General features: G+C 35.2%; 1 protein-coding gene across 1 annotated transcript in view; it reads left to right on the top strand.

The window, feature by feature from the left end:
* LOC125048474 (oxysterol-binding protein-related protein 9) overlaps positions 1-12,159 on the top strand; it is a 64,920-nt gene that overhangs the window by 37,494 nt on the left and 15,267 nt on the right. The window contains exon 9 of the mRNA XM_047647139.1: positions 11,874-11,971. Coding sequence (XP_047503095.1) covers positions 11,874-11,971 — 98 coding nt within the window. The remainder of the gene's footprint in view (positions 1-11,873; positions 11,972-12,159) is intronic.

The following is a 12,159-nucleotide window of genomic DNA, read 5'->3' as shown; positions in this document are numbered from 1 at the left end:
TGGAAGAGAATTTCTAAAAGTTACCAGGATAGTTTTAATTTCACGTTGATAGGTATCTAAGGTAATATTTGTAAGGCTTCCTTGATAGCGAATACATTAATTGGGGTCAAGCAACTAAGCCAGGGCGTGTAGAGTCCGGGTGAAGCCTCCGCAAGATACACGTCTAATAAAGTTTATTGGTTATATGTAGCAACTAGCAACCCTATGGTGACTACCGCAACTGTGAGCTTGTAAAATGGTATAACTAAACCTTAAAAGTCTGGCAACGCACTCGAGAGCCCTCAGGCATTGAGTCAATGAGCGGGGAATCACTTATTTTACGCCCTGTTCTATAAAAAACACCTTCATAAATTATTCTAGATATTGGTGAAAACCGTAATAAATTTTGTATCGCGCAGCCCGGACATACAACGACCACTATTTAAGCTTGTTTAAGCTATCGCGTAATATGCAAGGAGTATCAAGAATATCCATAGCGCTAAATCACCTGCACCATGAACACACCCAACAAGGGTGTGTAACCCTCACATACACCCTCTCTTTCACACCATCACACAACACATCGGAATTAGGTAAAATCAATCATTTTTATTGAGCTTTTCCTTTCGTAAATATTTGAACCTAAGTATATATTATGTTTTCCATCTTTGGCTATATGTTTAGTTTTTTTTTATATATACAGTCAAACCTGGATAAGCGAGAGTTCAAGGGACCACAATCTCATTCTCGCTTATAGAGGTTTCTCACTAACCCGAGTTTCTCGCTAATACAGGTACATGGGTAGCGTTTCTCTCTTATAGAGGTAAGGAGGAGCAAGTACGAATGTAGTAAATATGTAACATGATAAAATTATGTGTATAATGTGCACAACATATTATTTACATATATATTTTATTTTATTTAGAACTAATTTACACTTAAAGAACCGTCAATTTCGTTTGGGTTTCTGTTTTTGTATTTTGAATGTTTATCTCTAACTCATAAATTTTGTCGAATATTGCTTGATCAACAAACGCCGCGCCGCGTTTTCAAAGTACTGATGGGGACCGTCTCCAACGCATTTAAAGTACATAATATAAATAAATAAAGCCCGACTGTCGCTTAAGGCCGATTTACATTATCATTAGTGTTTAGGAGAGTGCTTTAGGATAGTACTTTAGTTGAAACATGTAAACGCTACTTGCTTTAGTAAACGCTACGCTAAAGAACTTGCCTTTCAAGTTGTACTAAAGCACTCTCCTAAACACTAAGATAGTGTAAATCGGCCTTTATAGAGGTAAAGATAAGTAGCAGTCTCACTTACGGAGGTGCATGAGGGAAAAACGACTCTCTCTTACAGAGGTTTCTGTTTCTCGCTAATAGAGGTTTTGGTAGCTTAAAATGACGGGTCCCGGCTATTACTCTCACTTATAGAGTTTTCTCACATATCCAGTTCTCACTTACCCAGGTTTGACTGTATATAATTTATGTTAGCTGCAGGAATATGAAATGAATAAATATGTTCGGTGCTGTAGTTTTGGTCGCGAACAGACGAATATACACGGTGGACTTGATATGTTAAACTTAAAAGTTAGATTTATGTTGCTGAATTTTTTTCAGGCATTTTCAAGCTCAAATTAATAATTAAATAAACTGGAAAATCATTAAAACTTCATACATCTTAACCAACGTATATTTCCGGCGTAAAGCTGAAATCTGGTGTTTTTAGAATCATAACTCACGTAAAATCAAATAGTGTTTTTTATATAATTTAGGTATTTCAATACCTAGAAACGTAAAAGTAACGGTCCGTTTCGCTTTCACTATTAAATCGCTCGACCGTTTCAACGAAATAAGGACATAAAGAACTGCCTTTGACGATTGTTCTGGAAAAAATATGAATAAAACGCAGTAATTGGTATTCTAAACGGTCACAATTTTTACAAAAACTTTCATAATTCAAACATAGGAATAAAACCTAAGTTACTATAGAATTAAAAGAAAACAATTGCTGGTAGTTGTACATGGTCTTGAATGAATTGGACGTTATGTATAATATTTAACTCAAGCCCAATTCGAAATACACAATAATGTTTATACTCGGTAGCATTCAGAAACAGGCCATAGTGCTGAGCCTGACTCCTGTTACACAAAAATGTTTTTGTCACACAGTATCTCAATGTTATTGCACTGTTTTAATAAAAAGTATTGTCGTCTCTTTCGTTAAATTGTATTTTCAATATAATGAAAAGAGACGGGTTCTCTTGTTTAGTTTAGTTTTAGTCTTTTTTATTGCGTGTTGAATTCAAATGAATTTTATCGAGTTTCACAATATTTACACTAATATTATTAAGAGACTGAAATGATTTGAAAAATTCATTCACCGTTGAAATCCTAGATTATCACTGATGAAAGACAATTTACCAAGAAAGTTAGCGATCCGTCTGAAACCTTCAATAATGTGGGTTACATTAAAAAAAATACCAATAAAAATCCCTATAACGCTGCGGTACCTATTGACAATAGATCTGATGTACTTCAGTTAAACAATACATCAATATCTCCAAGTCCGCGATACTATATGTGTTACACATTACATATATTACATATTTTATACAATAAATATCCAGCCGTGCGATGCCGCGATAATAAATTGCAAGTTTTTACATAAAACTGTCTAAAATAGTGTTTCAGCCCACGCCCTACAGTGGCTAATTTGATTGTTAAGGGCTATTCGAAAATTTATTAAAATTATTTGGAATTTGAATAGAATTTTTTTATTATATGTTTTGAAAATGTACTAGTGTTTTGTTAATATTTTCCTAGTAATTTCTTCCTATACCCTATCATTTCAAAATCCAATTCAAAATTATTTATTCATTTAGATAACACAATGTACACTTATGAACATTAATAAAGAAATACATATTAAATGCTCCTAATTTTACGGGGGTGTACTACTAAGGGGGTATAAGAATTTAAGAAATGCTAAAGTGCATGGCACAAAAGGGTTGGCTAACACTGGTCTAAAACATTGGTACATAACATAATTTCTTGTTTGTTTTTCGTCTGTAAATTTTATTCACCTGTTGGGACAGGCGTGTTTATAAGTAAATAAATAAACTTTTACATAATATACTTCGTAGACGAAGTTACCACAGCCTATATCGGAAACATATAGGTCATACGAGTAATAGAAGAGAAGTGTGCTCAGAATCTATTGTACTGACACATTGTAAATTCTCACACTGCATTATACTTGCGCTCAAAATTCTTCACGTTCAAGGTTGGTCGGCTATTCAAGTCTTTATTATAGTTTCGGAATTGCCATCAAATAATAATAGACCACAAGCCCATGAACAAAAAATACCTGTGAAATGACCCAACGTGAATTACTCTTAGAAGGCTGTTACTATATCTGAAAATAGCTCTGAGCACTATGCCGTCATTTCTGAGCGGTACATGTGAGTACGTGAGTGAATGGACTTTCTCAGGTACAATGGGGGAATTTCGACTAATTATTAATGTACGGCTTTGTTATAAGTATATAGATGATTAAAAATAAATGTCGAAAAACCTAGTGCCGTACAAAAGTGATGGTGCCGGAAGTCGGTGCAAATTTTTAATTCGACGACAGTTGCAGAAGCAATATAGGTCATTTATTACTGTACGGCATTTGTGTGATTCCTTTTGGACACATATACAGATACTTTACCCGTAAACGCCGTACATATTCCCAGCGGAGCGGTCGAAAGCCAAGGGTCGCAACATATGTCTGATTAGCATATAGGTGATGATGATATGAATCAACATAAAATTAAATGATCTTGAGAGTACTTCACAAATAGATAACATTTTCCAGCATGCCGTACATTTTTTGTGGAACACATAGGTGTATGGGGTAAATTACTTTTCTCAGAAAAGAGTCATTTTCCGGTGACTTTTATCTGTACGGCAATAACACAGGTTATTAATACTTTAGACAATCTTCAATAAAAGATAAATGCCGTACACTTTCGATAGTCCGCTACCACCGCCTACCAATACAGGGCGTCCCAAAGTTATGGGAAATGAAGGGAAAGTACCTTAAATATCGTAGATAGGGTATTTTACTAAAAGAAGACTTTATGTTATTTTTAAAAGTTATTAATTCTGCATTCAAAGATTTTTTAAAAATTACTTGCCTCGTCTGGGAATCGAACTGACTTAAATGTAAAAAAAAACACCCCTACTTTTATGATGCCAATCGAAAGAATGGCCTTAAACTAATAACTCTTCTTAAGTAACATAGTATTTTAAAAGAAAGGAACAGCGTGAATATATCTTTTTAATCAAATTAAAAACATTATCTATCGTATTCGGCCTAAAAAAAATCCCCTACGAGTCTGTTACTTTAGAAAAGTTATTAGGTTTTGGCCATTGTTTCGATTGGCATCATAAGAGTAGGGGTGTTTTTTTTTAAATTTAAGCCGGTTCGATTTCCAGACGAGGCAAGTAGTTTTTAAAAAATCTTTGAATGCAGAATTACTAACTTTTATAAATAACATAAAGTCTTCTTTTAGTAAAATACCCTATCTGCGATATTTAAGGTACTTTTCCTTCATGTCTTATAACTTTGGGACGCCCTGTATTATATATATTTTTGTTAAAAATATTTTTCCTTTACCTCTCTCTGCTGGTACGATAAGGCTGTAAATATACTTTACAGCCTTATGGTAGTATACTCAGATATGTACAGTTATTAATGACCTTAAGGGACACCTCAAACGTCGTCGAAGTTTTTATCAGCTGTAAAGAATAATCTGGAGTAAAATGTACGGCATCTGGTTTTTTTTGTTTATTTATATTTGTTACATATAAAATAACAATAATCTTTGAAAATATTACTCCCCATATTACTCTAGGAGCATTTGAAAAGTCATCTAAATTTCGGAAATTTCATATACTTTTTAACATAATATTTTTATTTGTTACCATTTATAATGAACGGCTATAATGTACAACGGTAATATTTAGTACCATTATGTAAAAAAACAAGTTGCCGTACATTATTCTCTGATCTTACAGCAGTAAGAACTTGCTAAATCCTGAAATTTCGATAAATATTTAATTACACAAATATTAACTATAATATTTGGACGGCATAATTATAAAACATTATTGTCCGTGTTAAATAATATTTTGAACATGTTGCCGTACATTTTACAATGACCTTAGGGTATATGGGTGTAGGGGTAGGGTTCCGACCCTTGGCTTTCGACCGCTCCGCTGGAAATATGTACGGCGTTTACGGGTAAAGTATCTGTATATGTGTCCAAAAGGAATGACACAAATGCCGTACAGTAATAAATGACCTATATTGCTTCTGCAACTGTCGTCGAATTAAAAATTTGCGCCGTCTTCCGGCACCATCACTTTTGTACGGCACTAGGTTTTTCGACATTTATTTTTAATCAGCTATACACTTATAACAAAGCCGTACATTAATAATTAGTCGAAATTACCCCATTGTACAGGAGAAAGTCCATTCACTCACGTACTCACATGTACCGCTCAGAAATGACGGCATAGTGCTCAGAGCTATTTTCAGATATAGTAACAGCCTTCTAAGCGTAATTCAGGTTGGGTCATTTCACAGGTATTTTTTGTTCATGGGCTTGTGGTCTATAAAGGAATCCCTCATATTTCTCTGTATCTGTTTCGTGATAATTTATTTTTTTAATAGCTAAGTAGGTAGTCAGTCCTCTGCGCCTGACCTGCCCTTGTCTTTTTGGGTCTAATGCATGTCTCACGATGTTTTCCTTCGCCGTACGAGCGAATATAGACAAAGTCTGTTGATGCACAGCCGGCGATCTCGAACGGCCTCAAGGATAAAAGTCGCACGCTGAAGCCACTATGCCTACATTGCTCTTATAAACTTTTTAAATGCCATGGTGCTTGCTTATAGCCTTTTTAATTTAGTTTTATTAATATTCATCTAGTTATGAAACATATATAATGAATAATAACAAATTATTTTGCGTATATAAAATACAAACATTGTTTTTCTCATACTATCATATTTTTTACGGCAAAAAATCTGGTTGATGACTGGAGACTCCAAAGGTTTTTTTTTTCAACTAAATGTTCCATTTTTAAATTATGCTTAAAGCTTTTCTGTTGCCGGAAATGTTCTCGATTCCACGGCACGTAATGTCAGAATTGTTGAGTGAAATTGGGGCATGGAGATGCAGATTGGGGGGACTGTTTGACGTAGAAAACACATTGAAACGTACTGCAATAAAAAAATTATTTTAAGAATTAATCATTTTGCTAGATTAATAAACCGATTTCTCTATGACTCTCTCATAAGAAATTGCTAATCTTAGTAGAATTAATAAAATTCTTCAAGATTTTTGACTTTGTACTACAAAAAAACGACTATATACCAAATCGGAAGCTAAAATGGAGAAGCTTTAAATAATAATTAGTATTATTACTTGTAGCGGTCATCTTTGTTCGCATCTCGAACATCTCCAAACATAGATCATTCTTAAGACATCTTCCCGAAACCAACCTTAACATCGCAGCCCAAAATAGAAGTTTAGTGTTACCTCACACGATGCACTATAAATACTGTGTCATTGAACTTGAATCATTGTGACTCAGCGTGAACTGTGATTATGTAGAAGTATTGGAAGGATGATCCGAGCATTAACATCCAGGCGGTGGTCGTTGAGAAGAGAGAGCGAGAGGTGAGTGTTTTTATAGAAAAATATTCAAATACTCTCCACAAACAAGGTCGTCGTCAGCTGATGGTCAAGGGGAACTCAGAAGAAGTAGATACAGAGGTTACGTTAGGCGACCCTTTTCGTACCCTCAGCGAAAACAAACCTCACGGAAGGGGGCGTAGAAGTAATAATTCTTCTTGTGACAATATTTGGAACTAATCATAGTTTTTTGCAAAATACATATTCCAATAGTTCACATACACATAGGCCATTTCCCAAGCTACTTTGATATAGCCTGCCTAGACCAGCAGAACTTATAAGTTCAGCAAAGCTTTTTCTCGTAGTGAACGGTAGGAAGATATTCTAGTGAATACCTTTATGTGTACTTTATACACTAAATTTTGTATTGACGATCATGTATCCACAGATCTCTATCATATAATTTTTATATTAACGTTTCTATATTTGTTCGTAAACGTATGGACGTAAACATTGCACCACTGCCAAATGGGCTCTAGCGATTTCGTTGTGACGTCACATTAATCTTTATTACACAATAAATCTTGTCGAAACTATGCATTGGGAAGAAATGTATTTAATGCACTCTACTTCATTACTGAATGTCGTGCATGTCTTGAAAATCCCTAACCGATAGTTCGACTTGCTGCCACCTCACCACTCTATCCTCAGCTTGTCTCAGTGCATTAGGGATGTTGAGGCCTTAATTGTTTTTATTTGGTCAGACCAACGGGTAGGCGATCGAGCACATTAAAGTAGAAAAAAACTTTTGAAGATAGATTATAGATTTGTGTATTGTATTCATATGAACTTATGACTTCTGAGAGCATAAGGAATATCACCATTGAAATTATCTTACATTAAGAGTCGAGATATTGCGATACGTACCAATTCTTAAAAGACCGGCAACGCACTTGCGAGCCTTCTCTTCTTGAAAGAGTCGATTTGGTGGAGCCTCTTGTACGTTCCTAGCTCCGCTCCGTATCAAGCTCCCTAGTTTTTTACGGCCTCATACGCTAAGTCTAGACTTTGAATTCTACCCTAAGACATTGTTTAAAAGTCAAGAAAAACACAGATAAACATACAAAAGGAACTTTTGGCTGATGTAAGAAACTTCGGTGCATTGCAAGATTACATAAATAACAAAGGAGTCACTTATCTTACGCTTAATTACTACTGAATTATCTGTATAAGGTTTCAGTCACGTAAGCTAAGGGTGCAATATACTGTGTGTGAAAAACGTTCTGAATTTAAATTAATTTCCAAGTTTGACCTTCACACGCCCTTCGACCTTATAACTGATTGCTATCAGTGACCTCGATCGTGACCGTCGATCATTTTATAGATATTAAAGTTCTATTCAATTGTGTGATCGAAGTTTTGTATAGTTGATATGCTGTATCGTTGAGATCTATTCATATAGAGAGATAGATATCAGATATCATGCAGATTTATTCTCCTTATCATCCATTATAGGTGACACCATAAGGCCTCTCCTTAATAGGTATCGATTTTAAATCAAAAGTTCATACATATAAAACTGTCTTTGAGTGAATTATTTACGAATTCTGTTGGCGGATATAACGTTTAAATAATTTGTATTGAATAAATAAATAGTTTATGATACAATAACTTTTCTTACTAGCATATTAAGACAACATTTGCTGATAAGGCCGGCAACTTGTGAGCCTTCCGACAATATAAGTGTCCATGGGCGGCGAACATCAAGTGAGCTTCCTGCCCGTTTGCCTATTACATAAAAAAATATTTGTTTAGTATTTTAAATTTCGTAGACTGCTCTTTGTATTCTTTTCCCTTCCATCACAGTTTGACAGACATAACATTAATTACGAAACGAAACACAAAATAATAATAATAATAATAACAAAAATTGCTCTCTTCTTGGCAATAATTTTGGATAAGACAAAGTCCCTCGATTCGGTTTTAGCCACATTTAGACTCAGCCCTGTCGGACATGGAAGTGAGCAGATAAGTGGGCAGTGCGATTATGTAAATAGGTCACGTGCGCTGCTCACGTCGCTATATTGTTGTGTAAAAGAGTAAAGAGCTGAGTGAGACCACTTCACTGGCGCCGATATTTCAAAAAGAAGTATTTTGGCCTGATAGCGGCATTGTAAATGTGGTATTTCACATTAGGTCTACTTAAGCAAGTATTATTATACTTTAATATAGGGTATTTCAAGCAGTGGTGGCCTAGTGGCTTCAGCGTACGACTCTCTTCCCTGAGGTCGTAGGTTCGATCCCCGGCTGTGCACCAATGAACTTTCTGTTTGCGCATCTTAAGGAAACCGGCTTGTCTTTTACACAGAGTCGGCATGTGTCAGGCACAGGAGGCTGACCTACTTGCCTATTAGATTAACAGATGATCATGAAACAGATTCAGAAATCTGAGGCCCAGACCGAAAGAGGTTGTAGCGCCACTGATTTCTTTTTTTATTTCATAGTTAAGTCTAGAATAAAATAACAATAATCATAATTAAGCCTCATTTATTCCTTACAACATACATATATATTTACAAATGGTATTTACACACACTTATTATTTTATACAGATTTTTTTTAGTTTCATTTTTCTCCCAATCCCCAAGATTCCCAATCTTAAAGATTCCTCGTTGTGCAAGAGGAAACCTCTCTTTCTTTTCCCTAGTGCCCTTTCCACCTTATTACCCTGGTTGTTCATCTGCCATTGTTCCCCCAAGTGGTGTAGCCCGCCCATTTCCACTTAAGTTGCAATGTGATATTAATAATATAATTTAGACTAACATAAAATACTATTGTTTAGGAAGTAAGCGTAGAAAATCATTTTCGCATAGTCTAAAGTGATTTTAAATATGACTGTGTTCCAGCTAAGGTTGAATCGCTGAACAGTGTTTATTTCGTTAATTAATGTTAAATAGACCGTGCGATAATAAAAATTGCTATTCAAGGTTGATCGCGAAACAAGAATTGTATGAAAAACTAAAGAAGTTGTATTTGTTTCGTTTGCTATTTATCTATTTCGTAATTCTAAACCTAACAAAAATTTTATATACTAACAAACAATTACACTAAAAATATAGCCAGAGTTGGAATACATAATATTAACATACAAAAAGACTTTGACGACTCATTGGTCTAGTGGTTAGTACCCCTGACTGCGAATTCTGGGCCCCGGGTTCGATCCCCGGCTGAGACGAACATCGATGTGATGAGCATTTGGTGTTGTGCTTAGGTCTTGGATGTTTAATGTATTTATATGTCTACCTATAATATGTATGTATATCCGTTGCCTAGTACCCATAACACAAGCTTCACCAGCTTAGCATGGGACTAGGTCAATTGGTGTGAATTGTCTTCAAAAAAAAAGGTTCAAAAATTTACAAAAGGGAACAAACAAAAATTATTCAATACATTTAACCTAGTCACACCTAATTTGGCTGTGTTGTGTGATATCTTTATTATTGGGAAATTCTATACAGAAATCAAATCTAAGCTTGGCAGTTGTGCGACATTTCATTTAAACCAAAACCTGGCGATAAAAAAATTTGAGTAGAGAGTTTCTTGCCAGTACTTCTCGCGCGCTCTACGCCCCCTGATTGGGAACTGGTGATAAATGATAATTGTTGACGTTCGTATACATAGTTACCAATATTGTTAAATATATTTTCCTTTAAATTGATTACAGCTCTTTACCTTATGCATGCATTTTCTGCCGCATTTACCACGGAGTTCAGAGTTGTTCGGATTCAGTTTCATCATATGACGTCGAGGCAGAATACGAAATTCTACCCGTATCACCTTGACGTCAATAGTTCCACAACTAAGCGTTTTGAAGACAGATTTTGCCGCGCACTACCACTACTGTGGAACCAGCTGCCCACTGAAGTATTTCCAAACCAATTCGCCCTAGGGTCCTGCAAGTAAAGAGCGTATCAATTCCTATATAGTATTCCTATTCGCACTTGCGAACCCTCTGGCAATGTGAGGGTCTATGGGCGGCGGTATCATTAAACATCAGTTGAACCTCTTGCCCGTTCGGGGGCAAACGTAATAAAAAAACTAAAACGTTATAATATATAAATAATACAGCTAGTTTAAATCGATATCTGTGCTCAGCTATGATTTATCTCAAACATCAATTGTATAGTTTACATTCATTGGAATTTGTAAATGCATTGGAAAAATGTTCCACATAATGGGATTCCAGCATTGTTAGTCATCCCACGCATACTGTCACTCATCTTTTGTCGACCTTTGAGTTTTGTTTTAAATACAACTTGCTACGAATATTTCAGAATCTTCAGTTACGACTCGTGGGGAAATAATTGTTGATATGAATACATTTATATAAAACTTTAGCGGGTAACTATTAATGGGAGAAAAAGATTAAGTTAACACCATCTTGTCAACTTGTCCTTTGCTGATACAGAAAATATTCTTACTGTGCAATAACAGTTAACATGTCAAAAGGAAGAGACTGGCTGCTCACGACACAGGAAATCCGTGTGGGGGGGGGGGGGGGGCTAATGCTCTTTATTTTATGTGTATAATTTTTGTGTATATAAAGTTTTTTTTTTTCATTAATTCTTTCTTTCTTTCTTAAGCAATTTCACCAAAAATACACTGTCACATTTTGTGTATGTGACAGTTTAAATTTTTGTGTATATTGAATGTGTAATTCACTTGTGTTGAAAAAAAGCAATTAAGTACGTTATTTATAAAACCAAATAGAAATTGCTATAAACTTTCCTATAGTTTTTATAAATTTTTTTTTGTTTAATTTTTAATTATCTCTTCGAGTTTGCCGATAACTGCTTTTCATTTATAATAATTAACTGCTTTCAATTTTAAATCTTGTATTTTATGTTTCTTGTAACAATGTATCAGTGTAGCGAGTTTTTATAAATAAATAAAAATTATGAATTATTATGTAACAAATCAAGTCCTACTAGAGTTTAAATTACTATTAATTAACGACAAAAATCTTTCAATTATTGTTTATTAATTTTTGTCATACATGATGTACAGGTAGCGAATAATAATAATATTATCATAACAGCTACGCCGCGCCGGTTCTCTTTTTGCACATCTACGACCTATGGATCTGCAAACTATTTCTTACTATAAAAAGCTTCGCGTGTGATTTAATTAATTTAATTGTTTCAGTGCAAGTCGTACATGCGCGACGGTGGGTGCGTCCGAGTCAGAGGCGTCGCCCTCTGTCGACCTTCCTAGGACCAGAGACGGAGAGATTGACTATGATGGTAAGTTTTTTATCTATGTAGACAATTATCTCTTCTTCTTCGGTCGCGCTCTTCATTGAGGTCATGTTAGGCGCCGCACAACCACTCTCCCGTCTTCAGCAATCCTTTGGGTTATTGTAAGACGTGTAAGGGCCTTTACTTGATGGGTCCATGGAGTAGGGGTTCGGGCTCGAGATCTGGTGCCCTCC

The sequence above is a fragment of the Pieris napi genome, chromosome 1 (assembly GCF_905475465.1).
Source record: "Pieris napi chromosome 1, ilPieNapi1.2, whole genome shotgun sequence".
Lineage (NCBI taxonomy): Eukaryota > Metazoa > Arthropoda > Insecta > Lepidoptera > Pieridae > Pieris > Pieris napi.
This window is presented reverse-complemented; position numbering and strand designations above follow the sequence as displayed.